Source organism: Ochotona princeps, chromosome 9, assembly GCF_030435755.1.
Source record: "Ochotona princeps isolate mOchPri1 chromosome 9, mOchPri1.hap1, whole genome shotgun sequence".
Lineage (NCBI taxonomy): Eukaryota > Metazoa > Chordata > Mammalia > Lagomorpha > Ochotonidae > Ochotona > Ochotona princeps.
In genome coordinates, this window is record NC_080840.1 from 67,685,672 (window position 1) to 67,710,555 (window position 24,884).

Consider the following 24,884-nt stretch of genomic DNA (forward strand, 5'->3'; position numbering starts at 1 on the left):
TGGAGGGAGGTGTTATCATGAATGCTTTTATACAAATGAGAAGAAAATGACTTAAAGTGTTTAAATAACCAGGTCAAATGACCAAACTTACACACAAACTCAGTGTCCACACTTCCACTGGTAGTAACTCAACTAGAACTGGAACACTGTTCTCTCACATTAGGGTACACCTACTGTCTTCTCAACAAATTTTGTTAAGTAGAAAATTGAAATGGAAGAAGGTATAAATACATGTTTTTTATACAACTGAGCTTATTTATGCAGGATGTTTCATTTAGGATGGTTGATTTATTACTTGTGTGTGAGGTTTTTTAGTTTTTATTTTATATAAAGAGAATAAATTTCATGAATTTCATACATAAAAATTGAAGCGCATAATGGTGCTTCCTGCCATATCCTTCCGTTCACCCTCCCTGCTCCTTTTTAGAAATTTTATTTTTATGATTACAAAGTTTTAAGTTGAAATATATGTATCAATACTTATTTTCCTTTTAACATACATTATGAAAAGTACCAAGAATTGGCCTCCTAAAGTCCTTTTGCCTCTCTGAACTATCCTAGTTGCCATAAAACATAAACAACTAAGTTCAAAAGGCAACATCTCTTAAAACTCAAGATTAGTACTGCAATTAAAGTTAAATGGTAAAATAACAACAATCAGAATTAGAGAAAACAACTCTGTCTTTGAAATAGTGATGAACACAAGAAAATGAGTTGGGGAAAGTGAAACATAAGATAGCCTCATTTATTAAATAATCAGTGTTTCGTATTATTTTCAAGGGTGACAAACCATTATTAGAAGAAAGAATAATTATGCCTTTAGCACAATTTTCATTTGGGTGAATCTCTACAAATGGAATGCACAGGTCCTAGCAATTAGAGAATGTTCTATTAATATGGATTATTGCTTAAGCTGTTGAGCACTTATTATTTGCAAGTCACTACTGACACTTTGATTTAATAATCAAAATACTAAATTTCAGGACATAGTTCTCCTAACTGAATAGAAGAGAAAATTGAGTCACAAGGAGAAGTGATCATTTCAACTTGGGATAGCACTGCAAAGCTCCTAAGTGATGAAACTTGACTTTGAATCTGCTCAATACCAGAATTTGTGTTCTTAATCACTGCAGTTAACCACATCTGCAAAGAGAACTTAGACCAAAAATTTGAAGAATTGTTGATAAAGCTATTGCATCTGATAAAGTATTCATTCTCGTACTTTATTGTTGAATTTTTCTTCATTTTTTAAATTTAGGTTTGAACTGTTTGAGCTTCCAGCCCCTTCATTTTATAAACAGCTTATATTGTATTGATTTTTGCCCTTTGTTTTTGCTGTTTTCTCATCTACAGAATATCTTCCTTAGATATATATGGGATGAAAGTGGGAAGGATAATTCTGTTTATGTAAATATTTACTACCACCATTTGAAGTCCCTGCTTTTTAATGATTCCTTTTGGTAATGAACATGTTTACATGTAAATTCACAAAGCTATACATACATATTTCACGTGATTGAATAAATTCTACCAGAAACATAATAACATTATCTAATCTTAGCACACATTTATTAGTGCATAGAATTAGTCATCCTGGACTGTTTCTTCATAGTTTATCCAAATAGCTCATGGGCAACCCAAGGAAGTAGTCATTTGCTTTTTCCCCCCCAGAAGCTCAGAAGAAGCAAATGGAAGAGAGTATAGAGCTGATCCAAGACGAATCTGTGTCAGAGAATGCAGATCACTCTACAGAGGAGCCTGCTGAAGGAGGGCCAGATGCGGATGGAGAAGAGATGACTGATGGGATAGAGGAGGACTTCGATGAAGAAGGGGGTCATGAGCTGGTAGGAACCAAATATTTGGTGTCCACACCCATTGAGTAACAGCACTAACATGTTAGCAAAACACTCATTCTAAAACAAGGATTAATTCATTTGGGGCCTATTTCCTATTTGCATCATTAAGGGGAACATAATGTAGTGATTTGCACATAGTAAGTGCTCATTTTTTTGGCTAAGAAAATCTGAGGGTGTAAGGAAAGAATCATAGAAATATTATGTATGAAAGTAAGTATAACTAATGTCCCAAATGACTCTCTTTTGCAAATCCATTGTGAAAGAAACCTTACATTTGTGAAAGTACATGGGAACTGTGTCTAAATACAATGTACTGGTACCAAATCACCATTAAGTAAAAGAAATAAGCTTTCCCTCTTCTTTAGTAGTTGCAAGTTGATCATTTATACTGGCTGAATCATTGGTTTCTCCCGTCTGTTCACGAAGATGGCACAACCCTTTCGAGTATGGCTAATTTACCATTTTCAATGTCTGTTCAGTTCATAACTGATATTGATGATTTCAGAATTTAGCTAAGACCTGAGTCTTGATATTTTCTTTTCCCAATGCTAAAGGCATTATACTGCTCATTTCCATGTTCTTTCAGCCTAACCACACAAGGGAATAGATAAATACATTGTGATGAGGACATTATTTGTTGTATTTTTATCAACCATGAAATTAAAATATACTTTTTGAAAAGACTTTACTAAGGTGCAAAGTTAAATGTGATACGTGTGTGTGTGTGGGTGTGACCAACTGTTTAAGCATCTATAGACATAACATGTTAAAGTTAATTCATACCAACCAATATCAGATTTCACTTGTTTTAATACTCATTGTTACTTAAGAGATTTTTATAATGGTAGTAGTCATTATTTTAGCATGATGACCACTTTACTGATAGTTTTAAAGACAGTATAATTTATACAATTTGTATTGACATTTACTATTACAGTTGTCTAAATTTCACAGCACTGTCATTTAAACTTTTTGAACATGAAATTTTAACAGCCACTACTATTTTTATAAAGTTCTGCTTCCATTTGAGAGATTTAATTAGCTATTTTCAGAAATATACTGATTTCAGAAGTTGACTGATCAAAAGCTAGAATGAAGAACAAATATGTCTTGCAGCTTTTCCTTTCCAAGACTTTAACTCAACAGCACAACGTCCTTGATCTGTTATAATCAGACTTCTGTTGCATCTTTTCATTGTGCTTGCCCTTATGAAGTTTTCCAACAGGGATCCATATGATCATTTCCAATGGTTACTTTTTTTTCCTTACTTTAAATTACTCTTTAACAGGGCTTTGCACAGCTAACCATTCCTTACTTTAATGAAATTCTGTCTTACCAATGGATCACGTCAGAGTTTTTGTTTGTTTGTTTGCTTGTTTGTTTTTGGCTAGAAACTTTCCTTCCATACACCTAATTTAAAAATGGGAATGTTTCATAGTTGTGCCATAATCCATTTTCTTTTCTTATTTAAAATTCTCATAGCATAGCCTAAATACTATCTGCAGGCCAAAGATTGATAAACATGCATTCTTAGTAATCTTTCCTTGGAACCCTGGACACAAATATTCAGCTTCCTGTAATCATAGAGGTGTCCAGTAAGCAACTGAAACTTATTACTAGAAACATTCCTGAGCATTTTGTAACTCTCTTATTTTTTCCTAATCTTGTGCATTTTGGTACACAACCTTGCCCTTAACAATTATTCCCTGGAAAGAAGATTATTTATTTTTTATTATTATTTGTTTTATGACACTGGGGCACTGGGGTCTCCCCCCATCTCCAAGTTCCCTCCTCTTCCCACTGATCTTCCCTCCAGTGTTAGGATAGGTGTCTTTCATGCTGCCACTGAAGTATCTCCCAACAATGTAGGCATGGGCAGTGTTGGAGAATCCAACATCCAGCTGTCAGGACAATATCAGCCATTTCACTGTGAGTCCTTCCTTGTACTGCATGTATGGAGACATACTTCTCTCTGTTACCACCTATGAACATGTTAGTTTCCACTAAACTTCCATTACACATCCCTTTACATACAGAGCCAGTGTATGCCTACCAAGGAGAGAAAAAAAAGTGGACCTTCATAAGAGAATTGTTTTATCTCCAGTCCCACCTTTGTTTTGACTCTACTTAGAAATAATACAATGCTCATTGTGTCTCTTTCATAATTAGTCAGAATAAAGCTAGCATGCCCTCTTCAAAGCCTTCATGGCTTCGTGGAACTAAAGAATAAACTCTAATAGTTAGCATGTCATTTTTTTCTATCACTTGGCAAATAATGAATGAGGAGTCTAATACTTAGTTTTGGAATTTAAATGGAAATTAGGGATCAGCCATTGAAAAAATAATAAAGTCCCTAGTCTGGTTTCCACTGTTCTTTCTAGACCACATGAATCATATAATCTTACGCTCCCTAAAAGAAAAGTAAAAGCAAAACTTTATTTTGGCCATCTTAAATGATTATAGATTAGAGCAACAGAAATGCAATATAATTAGGATTTTAGCACATATGATAGAAGTGCAGAAATTGCTGGTATCTACATACTCAGCTGACTGCTCAAAGAAATTCTATTCCAACAGATAAATTGGAAGTAAACATTGAGACTGAGTCAAGGGAGAGCGATCAAAATGAGCTCATGTAATAGCTATACATGATGTTGCCACTTGAGGACAAGGGACCACAGACATGAGCAAGGCTGTCCAGAGAACATTTATTTCTAAATATCCACTTAGTGAAATTGATTTCTACGAAGCAATCTATTCAACTAACATTTGGGAACCTATCATGTGTGAACTGGATTCTTCAAAAAAGTACAAAAATAACAAAAAATGATTGCTTTATGTGTGAAATGAAAGATAACAAAATGAATTATTTTCTCAAGTAATGTAGTGCCCTGCAGAGGTGATTTATTTTCTCACACTTAAAAGAAAAATCAGGTTAGACTTGATAATTTATTTATTTATTTATTTTTAATTATTTATTATTTAACTTCATTAATTACATTGTATTATGTGACACAGTTACATAGATACTTGGGTTCTCCCCACCCCTCCCCAAACCCTCCCACCATGGTGGATTCCTCCACCTTGTTGCATAACCACAGCTCAAGTTCAGTTGAGACTTGATAATTTATAAAAATAGTAAAAGTTGGGCCCGGCGGCGTGGCCTAGCGGCTGAAGTCCTCACCTTGAACATGCCGGGATCCCATATGGACGCCGCTTCTAATCCCGGCAGCTCCACTTCCCATCCAGCTCCCTGCTTGTGGCCTGGGAAAGCAGTTGAGGACTGCCCAATGCATTGGGACCCTGCACCCGCATGGGAGACCCGGAAAAGGTTCCTGGTTCCCGGCTTCGGTTCGGCGCGCATCGGCCCGTTGCGGCTCACTTGGGGAGTGAATCATCGGATGGAAGATCTTCCTCTCTGTCTCTCCTCCTCTGTGTATATCTGGCTGTAATAAGATGAATAAATCTTTTTTAAAAAATAGTAAAATCTGTGCTTCTGAAATAATCTAGTTTTTGCTGTATTAGTGCATAGAAACCAGGTTTTTAATGTATTTTATATTGAACTCTATTTTTGATGCACTATACATACCCTATCAACCACTACTGTACTCCTGTTTCTGAATAAATCTCTTGACAATTCTTTACTGCTTGGTGTCAGTGCAGTGGCTTAGCAAGCTAATTCTCAGGCTGTGGCACCTACATCTTATATGGGTGCTGGTTCAGGTCCCAGCTACTCCACTTCTGATCCAGCTTCCTGCCCATGGCATGAGAAAGCAGTGAAGGATGGCTCAAATACTTTGGCCCCTGGAAATATGTGGGAAACCTGGAGGAAGTTGATGGCTGGATCCTGGCATCATATCAGCTCAGCTTTGGCTGGTACAGCAATTTGGGAAGTGAATCAGCAGATGGAAGATCTCAGTCTCTCTCTCTCTCTCTCTCTCTCTCTCTCTCTCTCTCTCTCCCCCCCTTCTCTGCCTCTCAGAAAAAAAAATGATAAATCTTACAAAATAATATAAAATATTTAGTGATTGATCAATAATTGAATGTTCAACAGTATTGAGATCTATGCTATGGGGATAAAGAAAGAAAAACATATTTTTTTCTCTTAAGAAGAATGTGTGCTAACCAAAAAATAAATGTCAAAAAGCAAAACACAAGACTGTTCACGTGATGAGAATAGTGCAAGAGACATAATTGATGGGTGGGGAAACATACATAGCTAAGATAGGCCACAAAGTCTTCCTGGCAGAAGTGGGATTGGAAGCTCTCCTTGAAGGATGCCAGATTAAGGCAAGATTATATATTATATAAGCTAAGTAGGTAGGTAGGTAGGCATTTAATGGCAACTTCTTGAAATAAAACTACTAGAAATTTCACGATTAGGACATTTACCCTCTAGGCTTTTATTCTCTTATTCATACCCACCAAATATATACTCACCTTTGTATAGAAGAGTGTTATCCAAAGTAAAAATGACTTGTATTGTGATAAAAATACTATTTCATACAATCAAACCTATATGAAAAATCACACAGTACTCCATCTGTATAATTTTCTCCATTCATCTGTTAAAATTTATGGTAGCATATTAAACATTATACTGTAATGTAAATTTAAAATATTATCTCTAAAGTTAAAAGAAAAAAGGCAATAGGAAAGGGAGAAGGAAAGAAGATGGCAATAAAGAAGGAAGGGAGGAAGGGAATATCATTATACTCTTAGAATTGTATCTGCAAATCACATTGAATCGGTTAAAAACTAATAAAAATTTAAAAACCAAGACATTTACATAACACTTCAAATCATAAAATTAATAGTTCACTTTTTTAAGATATGAGGAAACAATGAAGCTTTCTTTAAGTATGATTTTAAACATTCTTTACAAAGCAACATCAGATATTATTTTCTTGTTAAAGGCATTTAACATAAGAAAGGCTGATACAGATTATCTGAGAAAGCAGCCAAGGAGTTTTTACTTTTTCCAGACTGAGGTTTGAAACTACAGAGCTCAACCATCAATTCCCAAAGGAAACTATGGAAATATAAAACATTTAAATGGATGAAAAAGAATCTGAGTTCTTCGGATTCTGCTTGTAATTGCTTTGCTTTTGCTGACGGCACACAATAAAATCAGGCAAATCTAGTAAAAATCCACAATACAATTACCTAGCTGAATTGTATAATATTTGATAATGCAAGAAGAGTTCTATATTGTAATGTATCTTTCAGAATTTAACAAAACATCTAACAAAAAAAGCAAGTCACCTGAGTATATGAACTATTGAATTTCTGCACACAGGGAAAGGCTTGGACCACAAATACAATCCTGCAGCCCACGAGAAATTAAGAAAGGCATTCAGGTTCACCAAGGAAAAACTGGGATGCATACAGCATTCAGACCAATACTCTCACTCTATGTGAGCAAGGCTGAAATTGTTTGTGTTTTAAAACGTTTTGCTCTTTTCCTAATGAGATCTTTCATGCGACACTTCCCCTTATCTACTGTTTAACTTCATTGTCATTTGGCATGAATGTTAACTAGAGAACAAATAAAAGTTCTTCAGAGACAAATTCCCCAGAGGCAATGCCACCTGAACTGGTTAGAAATACACATCACAGGAAGCAAGAAAATAGTAATTTAATATATTATTTGGAGAAAGTATTTCAGTCCAATATATTCAGTGACCTTGTGCATGAACACCATTAATTCATCCCTCTTCCCCATCCTCCTGAGAACACAATGCAGACAGCATTCTTCACAAAGACACCCAGCAATTTCAATGGAGTTAGAGACGGGATGAACAATTGCAGTGCATGTGTGCTGGAAGTAACCAGGCCAGGATGACCTACTGCTCAAGCATGAAAGGCCAGTGCCGTGACAGTTAATTTCCCAGCTCGTCTGAGTATAAATAGGATATGGCTAAGCCTTTTCATGTGAGGCAAATAGCATGAAAAACAGAAATAACTGCTTTTGGCTTTTGCCCTGGAATCACATCTCTTCAGCATCTCTAATCTCTCCACAGACATTCCTTGTAATACATTTCAGACATTTCAATCATCTTTATTCTAGCTAAAGGACATTGTCCAGCCCATTAGGGCAATTCTGTTCTTTGTTTTCTGTTCTGTTCTTCTTTTCTTTTCGTGCCTTCATGCCTCTCTTCCTCTTATAGAACCACTAATACCATCATGCAGTGTGAGGGACTCATTCTTGTGGCCTAGTGTCACCCAGGTAACTCCCAAAGTGCCCAGTTCCATGTGAATTTGATGAACTTCTAGTGACAGTTTCAACAATGGTATGCATGATCATCTTGTTTTACAAATGACACTTTCGATAGAACGTATTTCTAGCACCATGATCCTCATATGGAACTTGGTATCTCTCAAGGCCTTTGGAGTATTCAAATTTGTTATAAAACACTTCTTATTTGATAAGAAACCCTTCAGGAAACATATGCTTATCCTAAAGAGAAAACTTTGACTTCAGCTTGTTAAATTTTGCTATGTGGTAACCTTGAAGCTTAAAAGACTCTTTTTTGGCTATATAGCAAGCTGTTTGGAAACGATAATAACTCAATATTGATTGTAAAAGCAGGAAAAGAGGCAAAAACAAAGCATAAGTGATCTTAATAAAATACTATGTATTTCTTCTCCATTCATTCACACATTTTGAGTTTTTTAAAAGATTATTTATTGAAAGACAGAGTTGCAGAGATAAAGAAACAGAGAAAGAATTTTCTTCCACTGGTTCACTCCCCATATGATCCCATGAGCCTAGCAAAAGCCAGGAGCTTCCTCCCACGTGAGCATAGAAACTCAAGTCCTTTGGCCACCCGTTGCCTCTTCCTGATGCATTAGCAGGGAAACATATCAGAAGTGGAGTAGCTGGAGCCTGAGCCATCACCCGTAGTAGATTCTGGCGCAGCAAGCAGCCGCTTATCCCATTGAGCCACAGTGCTGGTCTCATTCTGAATGACATGTTTCTAGAATGCATGTCTCTTAACATTTTTGTGTAGTAATTTTTCAGTCTTCATAGTAAAGACATATATTATTTACAATCCTAGAGCTGAGTCTGGTGTAGTTAGTCTGACCAGTAAGTTTCTACCTTATGATATTTCCTTCTTAGTTGCTAGCATTTGCTTCTTCTCATCTGAAACACCTACTTTAACATTTCTTGTAACAAATGTTCGATGGCAATAAGGTCTGGTTTGGGGGTGGGTTTTTTTTTTTGGTATTTTTTGTGTTGGAATATCTTTCACCCTCATATTTGAAGGATAGCTTTGTTGTGGACAGAATAGTTGGCTGTGTTTTTTTTTTTCTATTTTTTTTCTCAATTGTTTCAGTTATGTCAAAGTCTCATCTTTCATCTTCGTAGCTTGTGAGATTTATTTGGAAGTGTACAGTTAGGTAAACTGGAACCCCTGAATCTTGTTTTTGTTTGTTTGTTTGCTTGCTTATTTGTTTTGTCTTTTTTACTCTCACATTTTTCAAAAGCAAATTTACTCTTGGAGAACCTATCATGCATATATGTTGGGGTAGACTTCATCAGATTTAATCTCAGTGGTGACCTTGGCCTTTTAGTTCCTGGATAGCTTAATCTTTCACTAGGTTATGAATTTTTCTGTCATTATCTCGTTGAATATATCCTTCTCAAATCCTAACTTCTATAATATTTGACCTTTTAGTGTTATTCCAAGTTCCTCATAAGTTTTTGTTTTATGTCCTCTTGACTAGATATTTTTAATTTTTGTATTCCAATTGTGTAATTTTAAATAGCTTTTCTTTGAACTCATTAGTTCTTTATTCTGTTTGGCCCATTCTGTTGTTAATGCTTTCCATCATGGTTTTAATTTCATTTATTCTTCAGTTGAAGGATTTTTGCTTGGTTTTGGTTCACTGTTTTACTCTCTATATATCAAAGCTGACTGCTAGAATATTGAATTTTTTGTCTACGTTTCCTTGAATTCCCTTCAGTTTCCTTAGAACAACTATTTTGAAATATTCATTAGAGAATTTGGAAATTTCATTTCCTAAATGGTTGGGTACTGGCATGTTATTTTGCTTTTTGGATGAGGTAATGGTTCTCTGGAAATATCTCTTGTTTGTTGAAGTTCAACATTGCCGATGCATTTCGAGGGTTAATTTTCATAATCTGCCTTCATTTGTAGACATGCTTCTGGAAGTTCTAATCAGTCTGTTCTTTGAGGTGAGCTATGTTCTATCTGCTGCTAACATGGACTCATTACCCAACGCTGCACCAGTCAGCTATTGATAAACTCTGGATGGTGAGTAAGACTGTTTAGCCAAGAACAGAATACATCTTGGCATTGAAACACATCCAGAGATTAGTCAGCAGGCACATACATTGGGACAGAGACCATCAGAATCTACCCAATTCTGGGTTTTGTCATTCTGGCACTGAATTCTGGCATCATTCAGTGGTTCTTTGTAATCTGCCTAAGGTTGTAGGAGGGGTGAATGAAGCAATTTGCTAACTCTTCCAGCAGCCCCTAGGTGTGTCACAAGTGGATTTCACAAACAGCAGCTGCCAGTGCTACATGCCATGTTAAGTTTACCTTACCAGAAGGTAGGTCTCTGCCTAATAATGGGGCAAGTCCAGACTCTGTCCGCAGACACTGATTTATGAATGGAAATTCTTAGGATCTTCCCAGTGTTGGGGATTTACCAGTCCAGTTGTGGCTTCCAAAACTCCATCCCTTGATCCTTTGCTGTTTATTCAAGGTTGGTTTAATGTGACACAGGTAGCCACCTGGCTAGCCAGATGGACCACGTACTGATCACACAATCTCTGAGTCTCACCCATTACTCAACTTCATTAACTCTCAAGAAAATATAAGTTAAAATCTCAGTAGGACAACAGTGTACTCCACTTGCCAAGAACAGCCAAATTTGACTAATACAATCCCATGTTGTCAAGGATATGGAGACTGGAATTGTATCAGTGCATCCAAACAGAATGTGCCAGGGAGGGTGAGGATTAGGGATGGGGATACTATCTCTGGTGAGCATTAACTTTTATTTCAGGACCCAGATCTAGGATCCCATCCTCTGGATGTCTTCCTGCTATGCTCTGTGAGAGTTCAAAGCATCCTCCACAACCACACAGTTCGTGCTTCAAGGCTGCAACCACATTTTAAAAACATCTCTTTTCTCCTTTAACTTTACATTCTTCATGCACGGCACATGATCAAGCATTTGTGTAAGGTGGGGGAGGGTGGTGAGTAGGGAGATGCTTGATTAGCTGATATTCTGTACACATTAAACCATGTCTCCATGTATTTACATGTGGTATTCCATCTATCTTTCATAATCTCCACCTGTTTTGTCTACGTGGTGAACACCTTCCCCTACAAACCGTCTTTACAAGTCACCTCTGTCTTGGCTCTCTGCCTGAAAAAGGACACATTCATTTAGCTTTGCCTCTTTCTGTAGGTACTGCTCTGTATATAGGACAATAATAAATTCACTACACTGCAATTAATGATTTCCATTCTTTCTGGCTCAATGATTTGCACATTTCTCAGGGCTTATTCTCTTTTGTGTTGTTCCTTAGGGTAGTGTTTAAAATATGTGAATGCTAATATTTGTTCAAGAAATAGAAAGAAAAATGTCCTCAGATTACCTCACACACATTATGAACATATTTTATTGTTTGTGCTAATCAAATCGTGTTATAAATATTACTGTTGTATGCATTCCCTCTATGATTCACAAGATTAGAATACAAAGCATAGAAGCAAACAGTTTTCATTATGAGTTTCTCATTAGGTCTTTCAAGCAGCAACAGGAGGCTTAAAAACCAACACAGCAAAGTCAACACAGAAATATTGACTCTGTTGTGTTCATTTTCAGTGGTGTAGTATTATTACTTCCCAGGAGTGATAAAAATGCAAATTTGAGGTATATTCTGAATTTGAATTCTGTTGGCAGATGTAGAACACCAGGCTATAAAGAAAACAAACAAAAAAAAATGAATAAATAACTTCCTCCTCCTTTACTCCTGATCTGGAATGTTCAAAACCAAAAGGTACACACAAAACAGAAAAGCACAGTAAGAAAATAATTTTCAGATTATTCAAAGCTAAACTACACCCATACGTACAAGACAGATGGTGTGAAATCAATGGCAGTGAAGAGAGAATGTGGTTATTAGAACATAGGCATTGGGATTAAAATATTTTGAGGCATCAAGATTATTTTTAAACTGCCCTAATTATGTTAAAAGAAATAGACTACAGATTCTCACAAAATATTTTCATCATCAATGAGTTTCTGTACAGAAGGAAAAGTACAAGTCTTGAAGCAGTTTGAAAGCAAGCCATTAACATACAAAGCAAAAAAAAGCTATTTTTCAAAGATGTAATATATGTAACATGCATACACAGAACAATTGAAAATGTCAATTTTCTCAGATTTCAAAAATCTAGTTATTAAATAGTTTTGGAGAAATAAAATCATCTTGCAAGCAGAACGACTTGCTGCTAATATGGAAAAACCTTTTATTGAATAAGCATTAGCAGATTTACATGTATGTAATAAGGTAACACCAAAGACGTAATGTAAGTATCAAAGATTAATTGCATAGGATGAAAGTACGCCATCAAAGAAGACTTATTCAAGACTATTTCAGCAGGGATTGAAGCAGAGGAGCGAGACTGACCTCAGCCCCACTGCTGCGAGAGGCAGGAGCATTTTTAATCCCGGGGATGGACTCAGGGCCATATGCTGATGAATGGTAGGAAGCTGGGACAAAGGAGCTGCTTTCTCTTTTGGAGATTACATTTCACAAGAATGGCTTCCAGGTGTTTAAAAAGACATTACTGGGATTGCTCAACTGTTAAGAAACTGGAGGACTGGATAAAGAAAATGTGAAATATACACACTATGGAATACTACTCAGTCATAAAAAATGAAAAAAAAACTGTCTTTTGGAACAAAATGAATGCAACCGGAAATCATTACATTTAGTGAAATAAGACATTCCCCAAAAGGTAAATATGTTTTCCCTGATCTATGGTAGTTAATGCACCAAATTAGAAAAAAATGTAATCTATATGAATGAGATGGACCTCTTGAGATTTGATTATTGCTTGCAGCCCTGCCTGTACTCTTAAGGAACATGGAAGTGGGAAGGGGTTGTACTTGTAGCATGGAAGTGTTTACCTAACGAAGTGTTAAGCCTATGATCGCAAAGTGAAAAGGAAGAATGTCATGTTACAGATTAAGAAAGGAAGAAAGGAGAGTGAGTAGAAAGTAGGGAATACAAGTACAAGGAAGAATGGGATGGAATGTATTACTATTCTCCTGAATTGTAAATGTGTAGTTTTTATATATTTTATGTAAGTAATATGGACTTTAAAAATTGATGATTTACATCTCGGGGTGGGGGCAGAGAAATAATTTGAAAATGCAAGTCCTCTTTAAAGTAAATGCACTGAAAAAAAAAAAGGAGGGGGTGCTTGGGATCTGTGTGAAGAAGAACCCTACCTAAAAGTTTTTTAAGGTAAAGGAATGTTAAGACCATTCGTTCATTAAGGAAATAAACCAAAAAACAAAACAGACAAAAAAAACTCACATTTTATGCAGTAAAGTAGAAGGAAAATCTAATTTTACAAATGAAGCACAAATTTGTTCCTCACGACACTCTTGTTCAGTATCTGAGAGGCCTCGGAGCTAATTCCAGAACTCCAGTTTTACATTTGTCAAATTTAAAGCAAATCTGACTTAGTTGAGACTTTATTAGAAAGGCTTATTGCAAAATAAGAAAGGACCTTTGGTATAGAAACAATGCTTTGACCCTAAGACCGGCAAGTATCAGAACTGGGTGAAAAGGTTTTCTTTTATAACAGCATAATCATAGAAACAACCAGGTGTTGGAGGTGAGATGAAAAGGTGACTTATTGCATACTAGATCAGAAAATGTTTTACACTGAACTGAGCCTCTATCCTGGGGTGGGCTGTGAAGGAAGGCCTGTATGTTGGCTCAAGCTGAAGGTAAAAAACACTATACATTTTGGAGAAAGGAAAGAAACTACACAAAATTTTGATTTGTAATCATTTGCTCTCATTAATCACCAGGGGGAAAAAAAGACTTCAGTTAATATTTTTTTGAAGTAAAGAATGAAGTTTTGGAAGGTTTGTGTCTGGGCTCATCAAAGATGGATAGGCAGGTATAAGTTGGGTGGTTCTTTGCAATAGCATATTTTGCAAAATGAAAGATTACCTGTTTCCTGGGATCTAAAAGTTATTTGGCTCACAGTCTTAGACATATATCTACACTATAAACACTGGAGAATAGGTGCTCCATTATGACATCTATCTTCATACTAAAAACAAGAAAAAGGGCAGATTCAGAATCCAAGTAAACACTCTAGAAAAGGGAAAAAGGTAAATCAGTTTCTTTTCCCTCTATGAATGCAGAAAATAATTTCCATTTGTCCTTAAAAATTATAGATTCAAATTTACCAATTTTGTATTCAAAAAAGGTTATTTGGAGTTTAGCTCAGATGCACAATATTTTTAAGTCATTAGACTATAATTACTGAATCTCTGAGGCTCACTTTCACATTTATCTGAGGTTTTCAAAGAAATTGAGAGAATTAAATAAACTCATCTTTATAAAACCCCTGCTATGGGACATGGAGGAAGGTTTTTGGTGTAGTTATAAAGATAACACTTGAAATGCCTATAATCCACACCCCAGTACCTGTAGTTGCAGTCCTGGCTCTGATTCCAGGACCTCTCATGTGCTGCCCAGGGGGAAGCTGATGGGGGTCTCTGCCAGCCAGGTGGGAAACCCATATTGAAGGTCTCTCAGCCATTGGATGAAAAATCTCTCTGTGCTGGGGTTTTGGGGGTGTGTAATTACTGCCTAGGGACACCCATTGATAAGGCCACTGTACCTGTAGATGAGGAATGAACTCTGAGGGTTACCCAATGACAGGACCATTGTAGTTGTAGGTAAGTGATGGGACTGAGTCCTGGTGGTTTGAAGGGAAGAGACCTCAAGATCTGTATGGGACAGACTCATGAACCAGTCCACATGGGATTTCTCAGTTGGGCTTAGTAGAATGGAAATTTGCTGAACACGTACCAGTCCAAGTGAAAACTAGGGTTGGGGGTCTGTCTAGCAGGACTAGATCCTAGTACCTGACTAAATGTAAGAACAGGGGATGGATCACATTAGGCAGGGCCATGACACTAGCCAGCATGCAAGAGAACCAGGTCCAGGGGTAGATTTTGTAGGGGATATGTGGACCAAATCCTATAAAAATGTAAGTCCCGCTGGTTAGTTCAAGAGTTGGGGTGGGATGGGCTGAGCTTGGTGTGGTCATGCAACTTGCCAACATTCACGGGTACAGGACTCGAGAATAGTCTGTGCAGATCCAGGCTGCAGGACCTGCATGTGTATCCTAAAACAGGGTGTGGGGTAGGGTGGGCCTCAACATTCATCAGCTCATACTAGGCCAAGACTGAGGGCCAAGCTAAGCCTGGTAAGGGTCTAACTTCCACTAGCACATGTGAGATCTGGGTCTGGGAGTAGACAAAGTGGGGGAACTTGGGAAATTCACCTACGGGGTCATAGCTCCCCCTGGTGAGCAAGTGGTCCAGGCCTGGGGGTTGAGCAGGCTAGGCAAGGTAGCTCCAACTGTTGGCAAATGTGTGGGTTGGTTTTAGAAGGGGGCAGACCAGGCAGGGCCAATCAAACCTTAGCTCACTGGCAAGTACAGAAACCAAGCTGGAGTACAGATTATTGCCAGCTAAAGCATCCAAAAGCAAAGGCTAAGAATGGAGGGACTATGCCAAATTAGGTATGAACAACCATTGGCACACGCAATATCTATGGCTGGGAATAGGCCTGGTTTGGGGAGCTAAGCAGACGCCCTGACTGGATTGTGAGTCCCATTAGTGAGTGCAAGGGCAGGAGTCGGGGGCTGCAAACGGATCTGGACATGACTGCAGTGTCCCTTGGCACAAGTGTGGACTGACTCTGGGGTGCACCAGACTGGACTAGACTCCAGTACCCACTGGTGCTCATAAGAACCAGGGTAGGTGTTGGACAAGCTGGACTAGGTCAGCTGAGCCATATGTGAGCTGACTGGATGTGGACCAGGCTTAGCTGGGCTGTAGCTCCAAACAATAAGAAGCAGAAAGGGTGAAGCCAGTCAGGAAAGGCCACTGTTCCTACCAGGACATGAGGTGGGACAGAGTAGGACTGACCCTTGGACCCCACTGGTGGGCGTGAGATCTGGCATTGGGAGAAGTTCTGATGGAGGAGCTTGGCAACCCCTCTTTTGGGATACCGTCCCTGCAGGTGAGTACAAGAACCATGATAGGAAGCAGCCCAGACCAGGCCAGGTAATGGTACCCACTGGTATACATCTGGTACAGGTCAGAGGAAAACCAGGCTGGGCCAGTTCATATCACCCACTGGAGAATCTGAGCACCAGAATGGAGTGTGGGTCAGCTCGGGTTGGGCCGCAACACAAGCCAGATCACATAAGGACCAGGACTGGAGACCAGCTGGGCTGTGCTAGGCTGTAGCCCCCACCAGTGTGAGCTGGAGTTGGGAATGGGCCTGGCCTACCCAGGCTACAGCACCCACAGGCAAATGTTAAGGTGAGGCAGACCATGCCAGACTGAGTTGCAGTACCCAACCTGCACATGTGAGATCCAGCAGGGAAGGGAGCAAGCCCGGTAGCGGGGCTGCATGAGGCTCCCCTGCTGGACCACTCATCCCACTGGTGAGTGTGAGCTGGGCAGGCCAGGGTTACAACACCTGGTGATCTCATGTAAGCTGGATCAGGGGAAAGCCAGGCTGGGCTGACTCTTTCTACTAGGGTGAGCATAATAAGTCAGACTGGGTGTAGGTTGGTTGGGCTCTGCCTTCGTATCAGCTGGCAGATGCTGACCTGGGGCCAGGGGTGCAAATTTTATCGTTAAACTGCAGAACCAGCTGGAGAACATAAGATCTGGGAGTTGGAATAGGCCCAGTAGGGAAATAGTGGGTACCTCCCTCTTGGGTTGCCTCTCAAACTGGTGAGCATGAGAACCAGAACTGGGGCAGACATGACTAGACAGAGTGATACCTGCTAGCATATGTATGGACTGGATAGTGGGGCTGGTTGGATTGAACTAGGCTTCAATGCCCATTGACATATATGAGAGCTGAATTAGATATGATCAGTCTGCCAGCAAGCATGAGAACCAGGGCAGGGGGCAGGCCTCATGGGGGTTGTTGTGGGTTACTCCAGCTAGCCTGCAGCTCCCACCGGTTTGCATGGGGAATGAGTGTGTAGCGGGCAGGATCAAGCTAGGCTGCAGCACCCATTGGTTTGCATATAAAAATATTGGTTTAAAAAATAATTATTTTGTTTCTCAAGACTCATATAATGGTAATATTTTCTATTTCCTTTTATCCTGAATTTAAAAACACCAGGATATTTGGTTATGCTATTTTTCATTCTAAATCTAAAACGTTATGAACATAGCAAAAGTTTTATATAGAAATAACAGAAACTATTGCTTATCTATATTTGGCAATTCATTTATTCATGTAGAGTTTTAGATAAAGCACCCTCAAATTTCATAACCTGATTTCATTACATTGTATTTGCTGAACCGATTAATTCATTTTTCAGGAAAGAGTTAACTATGCATGCTACTCATGCTACAGGCCTACTTCTTATTTATTTATTTATTTATTTATTTATTTATTTATTTATTTGCCAAGAGATTGTGGAATTTAGTGACCAATGACCCTGATCACCAAATCAGAAATTAAACGACAGGAAAGCCTAACACTTTCTGTCCCCAATTTTATTCTGAGCAGGATCATGGTAGAAAAGAGACTCTAAATGATGTTGCCCTTTTATAATCCTTGCCCATATTTTAGAAGTTAGTCCCTAAAAATACACTTTCCTGGAATGGAACAAATATTTGATCCAAGCAGCATTTGAGTTGCAAAGGAGCATCCCTCAGTTCACCCTTTGGCACCACTGGCTTTCATTGCCAAAACTCCTGGACTCTGCCCAGGTGACTGCTCCTCACTCAAAGTCGTGCTGCACTATATGCTTCACTCAATCAAAGGATCCTCCCTCATAAACCTTTGCCGACTTCAGAATGCTTCTGAATATGGAAAAATCAATGCTCCAGGGAAGTCTACGATAAAATGAAAATTTGGAGCTTTGGAAACCTGATAAGAATTCTTATCAACTGGAACCTAAAAAATATTCAGGACGCCTCATGTGAGCTGGTTATTTTCTATCTTGTCACATTTGAGGGAATGCATTTTAATGATGTTGAGTAATATTTCCTAAAAATAACCCTTCCTAGCCTGTAGTCTGCTAGGAATAACATTTATATCTGCTGCTTAAAGCTGCCTGAATGGAAGATGTTGTGCAATAATTTTGGAACTTCATCATCTCAAAATATGAGGAGAAAAGCTTATCTTGAAAAGCACAGAAATCTGAGAAAATAGGATGTGAGCATTCACACACACACACACATACACACGAGGGAGACTGAGATTTTTTCTCATTCCTAGTTCAGAATAACAGAGGAAAATGAAACAATACATTTTATCTTCTGTCTTCCAGAAGTAATGCTAAAATTTATATATTATCATACTCATTGCCAAAAATAACAACAGCAGTGGTACTTTAAAATAACTGAAGTTACAAATGTTAAATAAATTTCCCCAAATCATATTGCTCATAAAAGTTAGGTTGATGATTAAACCAGTATGTGTAACATTCCAATGTCCTATGCCCTTGTGATTTTTTGCCTTATTTGTACAGTATTAATAGCATCATTTCCTTAATTTTAAATAAAATGACTTACTCCATTTCTCCTTGAAATAAACTTATGTCTAACACAAATTTAGCACATCCCAAAAGCCAAAAAACAAGAGTCCATTTTTATAAGAAATTAATATGCTTAAAATAAGTTCAATAAAAAACCAAATTTTCTCAAAATTATGTTGGTGTTTTTATGTGATTAAAAACTCTTTCTCTTTCTCTCCCACCTTCTGTCTCTAAAAAGTGGTAATAGAGAATTGTTATAACTAGCACAAACTTTCTCATTAATATGATAATGACTGGAAAAAAATTTAATTTAAAAAAGTCATTGCATTTTGGCACATTCCAGTTGTATCTATTTATAGGGTACCAAGTAATCTTATGCTACATGTATACAATATGGAAGGATTACTTAAGACAACTAAAATATCTTGGAACTTAAACATTTATCTACTTTAATTGTGAAAACATTTGAAATTCACCCACTTAGCAATTTTGAAATATGCAACATCAACTGTTATTAACTTTAATCACTATGATTAAGAGATCTCAAAAAAACTTACTTCTCTTGTCTGAAATTATGTGCTTTATTCCCTCTACCATCTAGCTTCTTGTAAATAACACTCCCCTCTCTTCTGCTTCGATGTTCAGCCATGCTAGACTCCACATACAAATGAGGATTCACACTGTGAGATTTATTCATGTTTTAACAAATTGTGGGATTTCCCTATCATTTGGCTTCAGTATTCCATTGTGTGTATTTACTACATTGTTCCTTCTTCATTCACAAGTTGATGCATACTGTTTGATCTTGATGGACACCAGCAGCTTCCAAAACTTCATATGTACAAATAACACTACAATGAATGTGGGAGGACAGAAATCCCTAAGACATGAATCATCGTCACCGTCTTTAATGCAACTTCCCTGACAACCTGGGACACCCCTAGCAGTTTGTGCACTACACTAGGAAATACAGAGCCCAAATGCGCTAGCTTGACCTCAGGTCTGATGAGGTGATGGTTTGGAATGGCATTCTAATTAGATGCCATCCTCCCGTCATCATCTTTCCTGTATAATTTTCTACTTGAATTGGCAGGAACTCTACATGCAATTGATTTGCTAGGTCCTATTAGGAAAATACACTCTATTTTGTAGACTATGATGCCTCATGCTATATTTTACAAACTATGATAACTTAACAATTGCTAAAAACGAGAGAACATTTTCACAAAGCCCTGAGAATCTCAGGAAGCAGTGACCCTCTGGGTCTCTCCCTGGAGGGGAGGGCAGAGATAAGGGAAGAAGCCATACCCAGCCTCCTAAACCTCTCAGTACCTCCCAAGGATGGGGCAGGGCCACCTGATTTCAACCCAGGGTTCGATGTGATGTACACTCCAAGGGTTCTGCCCCAGTGGGATATATTAAGGTTTTGTACACACATATACACATTGCGGTTTTTTGTGACCCAGAAGTTAATGCTGTCTGCTTTGTTTCTTTATATTCATTCTTAGCAGATACATAGAAAATCATCACATTAGTATCAAAGGTTTCTTCCCAGTCAGCTTTGCATACTCAACTACCAAACCCTACTAAATAATCAAAACCCAGCTTGTCAGACCCAAAGAAACACATCCATTGGGTGGCTTTTTTCCCAATAGACTCAACAAGGTACCCAATATCTTAGAGAATTATTAGAAGAATACATTGTTGCAGACTTTCTCACATAGAACACCTATTCTGTGACTTTTTAAAGTCAAATATTTACTCGCTGTGGCCCTCAAGTAACAGCAAGATAATTTTATCTCAATTTGAATTTATTTTGTCATTTTCAGTAAGATCTTAGAAAAGTGAATTTATTTCCTTGTGCCTCAGATTTCTCTTCCTTAAGATGTTTGAGAAAAGCAATAGAAATAATATATAGCTACAGATGTAAATACAGATGAAACAGAAAACATATACATATACATGATGTTTTATGTTCTGCTGAAGTTTTCATGCAACAAAGAATGACAGGCATAGCTAATGCGACAGGTAAACACAGTGTCCTTCCTCTTCAACACACTACACTGTCCAGTGATCATGGGTTAGCAGCAAGCCAAAATATAATCCTAATGAGCAGATGCTGTTGAAGCTTTCTGTTCAGGCCCAGAAACTGTGGCGAACTGGAGAATTTGATTACAAAGAATAAATTATTTCAAATAATTTATTTTCTGATTTCGGGACATGCATCACCACAATGAAACTTCTAAGAAATAATGCAACTTCTATTTATTGAATTAAAATTACCCAAGGCTGAATTTATCTTGATCCATATGAATATAACATAATCAATTCTTTCTCTAAATAGGTAGACATTACATAGCAGAGATTTCTTGAATCAGATCCCAAAGGCACGACATAAAGTGAGGAGGCAAACCAGCAAAATATGAGAAAATATTTGCAAACTGTGCATATGATAAATGATTAATGCCAGAACTTATAAAGAGCTCAAGAAACCCAATAGCAATAAAACAAATAATCCAGTTATGAAATAGGCAAAAAGACAAGCAATTTTCCAAAGAATGAAATATAGATGTTAAAAAGACATGCAAAAAACTCTCAAGATCACTATCTATTAGAAAAATTCAAACAGAAAACGTAATGAGATTTCTCTTCATCCGAAATGGACTGGCCTTCACTCAAAAATTAAACACTGGTAAGAATGGATACACTGCTGAATGGGATACAAGATATACAACTGTTATGGGAGACAGAATGGGAATCCTCCATAGGAGTCAGCCATCCCACTCCTGGGAATTTACCCAAAGGAAATACAATCAACACTGGAGAGTCTCCATAACTGAATGAAGGAAGTAGAAGAAAGATTCTCTTAATTGGAAGATATTTCTTGTCACAATGGAGAAACAATCAAAAAGCTGGAAGCAGAGCTTCTGTAAGCTAAAAAAAAAATTCATTCAAGAATTAAGAGACACAATTAAAAACCCAAATACAAGAGTTATGGCAAGTTCCAGAAGGCACAGAAAGAGAAGCTGTGTTTAAAAATGTGCTTAATGAAGCAATAAGAGAAAAGTTTTCTAATCTGGAGAGAGAATTGGGAAACACAATACAAGAGGGGCACAGAACTCCCAACAGGGTTGACCAAAAGCGGTCTTCGCCATGACACATGATTATCAAGCTCTCTTCAATTGAACATAGAAAAAGATTCTTAAATAAGTTTGTGAAAAAATTAAATTGACCTATAGAGGAATGTCAATTAAATTCATGGCTGACCTCTCAGAGAAATCTGTAAGCCAGAAGAGAATGGAGTGGCATATTCCAGATCCTAAAAGAAAAAATATGCAGGCCCAGAATAACATGCCCAACAAACCTTTCCTTTGTCTTTGAAAATGAAATAAAATTCTTCCACAGTAAAGAAAAGTTAAAAGAATATTCCTCTTCCAGAATTGCCCTACAAATGATGCCAAAACATGTTCTCTTGACAGGGAAGAGAAATGGCATCCACCAAAGCCAAAGGCAAATGTGAAGAACATCCCAGTAAAATAACAACAGAAGACTAAATCAAACAACAAACAACCCATTGCTAAAATGACAGGATCAAATTACCACCTACTCATATTAGCCCTGATTATAAAAGACTTAAACCCATCAATCAAACATCATAGATTAGTAGACTGGATTTAAAAAATCTATTTGTTGCTTACGGGAGATACATATCACCAACAAAGATCAGCAGAATCTGTATGTCATGAATATTGATGTTTTGGGTTTTATTTTCATTTCTTCAAAACCAGTTTTTTCTTCGTATTAAATTCCTCACTGACTCCTGGATCATACAGTAGCATCATTCTCTTCAAGAAGGTTCTTAATTTTCGTTTCTTCAGTGACACATAAGTCATTCAGTAGCATTTTATTGAATTTCATGGAATTGTAAGTTTCTATTTTTCTTCCTGTTGCTGATTTTGTTTTGTGGTTTTCATTTAAGAGGATGTATAGTAGCTGTGTAATTGAGATTATCATATTCAGATGTGAGGATACAATGCAGCAGTCATCTCTGCTTCCAGACCAAAGATGGACTCCCAATGAGAATGTTAAATATATCTTGACAATAGGATGCTGGTCTCCTGCCATTGTCCATGTTCACAATGATGGACTTATGGCTGTTTATTAAGAACTCTACTATTGTAACAATAGAGGTGAAATCAGTGGGGAGGTGAAAGGAGATTTAGGGAGAAATCTCAGTAAGGGAAATCCAAGAGCATATGGAACTGTATCATAAAATAGTAAAAATAACAAATGGGGAAAAACCCATGTACAACTCTAAAAAAAACAAGCAAAGTGCACAAAGCAACTTTCTTTCAATGTGTTTTTATCGGAAAACCTAGTTTATGAAGAGAAGATTAGACCGAAAAATTTTACAACCACTGGCTTACTCCCCAGATGACCACAAACTGGAGCTGTGCTAATCCAAAGCCAGAAATCATGAGCTGCTTTTGAGTCTTCCACAGAATGCAGGGTCAGAAGGCTTTGGGTCATCCTCTACTGCTTTCTCAGTCCGTAAGCCAGGAGCTGGGTTTAAAATGGAACAGCCAGAAGTAAAATGAGTGCTCTTATGAGACACTGGCTCTGGCAGTTAGAGGATTAACCTATTAACTTACTATACAGGCCCCATATAGCAAGTTTTTAATTCAAATTATTTTTTTTTTAATTTTCTCAAGGCAGGACTCAAAGAAAAATTCATAAAATGTTAAGGTAGCTGAATGGTACCTTATAGCCATTTTAAGGTATATAGCAGCCGGTCCTGTGTACAAACTAAAATTGAATTGTCAATGAGCAAATCATAGGTTGTGGTTATGAACTTGTTTTTTTTTTTTAACATACTGGTTACACAAAACCATGTCAATTCCATAATGTTACAAATTGCTGTTGATGTTATATTGGGACTCTTAATTGACTGTGATGATATTCTACCAGCTCTAACTTTGGACCAGAAATGGTCTCCCCAAGAAGCTGTTCAACCCATCTGGACAATAAGTAGCTGGACTCTATGCTTGGTATATGTTTGCAAGGAAAGAATCTTGATGGAATTTGAACTGTAATACTGCATCAAGGTGGAGGAATCCACCAGGGGGGAGGGGCGTGGGGAGGGGTGGGGGGATTCCCAGAGCCTATGAAACTGTCACATAATGCATAATAATTAATAATAAAAAAATGTTAAGGTAGCAGTTTAAATGCAAACCATGTGTTTCCAGTAAATCTGTTCATCCTTCTATGAGTACTCGTGTTCTGAAAGTATAGATGTGCCCAACCTACACTCTTATTTCATTTCTTCCCTCAATTTCCAACTTGCCTCCTTCTTTTATTTTTCCCTTCAATTGAAGAAGACAGAATATCAGTTAATTGATTTAAAGACTTTTTCCTCAAATATAAGGATTAATGACTAATAAGAGGATGACTTTTGCCCCAAAATTTGTTTTAGTGGTTTATAATGGAAACCAAATGAGAATAAAATAGCATGTATATTGTAAATTTCCACACACTATTTTAAATGTTGTCAAGGTGCTTATGACCCAAGTCCAAAAGCTTCAACTAATTCCAGATTCTATGAACCCAAGTCCAGCTCTAGCTGGGGTGAGTTATTAGACATTTAGCTAAATATTTTCAGATGCCTCAGATTTTAAGATACCTTGCTGTTTGCCTTCGTGTAATCTTTTTATCTGAAACTTATTCTAATAACTAAATATTATTTTATTCCTACATCAGGCACATTCAGGGTGGTATGGCCATAGATGACAACCTATTATTTTATTCCTGAGAACAAAGTCCCCAGATAGATGAATGAAATACTCACTCATCATGTTCTTGCGTTATTGTTCTAATATCAACCCAACTCCCCCAGAAGATGGTCTCTTTCCTATTTTCTCATCATCTTGGGAAATCCAATCTGAACCACACTTCATAGCTGGGATCCTCCTGATACATTCTTACCTTTGAAATTCTGCTTAGCACTCCAGCATATTATCAAATTCTGTAGTTTTGGCTTACTGCCTCATTCAGTCATTTAGCCGATTTAGACTAAACCTAATAAATCATTTTCTGACTGCAAGTAGAGCACAGTGTTTGTATCCCTTGAGACAAGAGCTAAAGCTACACACTCATTAGCCATGAAATCTGTGCACACTGCTCTGCTTAGGAAATTTCTCTGCAACCT

General features: G+C 37.6%; 1 protein-coding gene across 1 annotated transcript in view; it reads left to right on the forward strand.

Moving 5' to 3' along the window:
* The window catches only part of RALYL (RALY RNA binding protein like), a 360,797-nt gene that overhangs the window by 326,729 nt on the left and 9,184 nt on the right, over nt 1-24,884 (forward strand). The window contains exon 8 of the mRNA XM_058668767.1: nt 1,672-1,844. Coding sequence (XP_058524750.1) covers nt 1,672-1,844 — 173 coding nt within the window. The remainder of the gene's footprint in view (nt 1-1,671; nt 1,845-24,884) is intronic.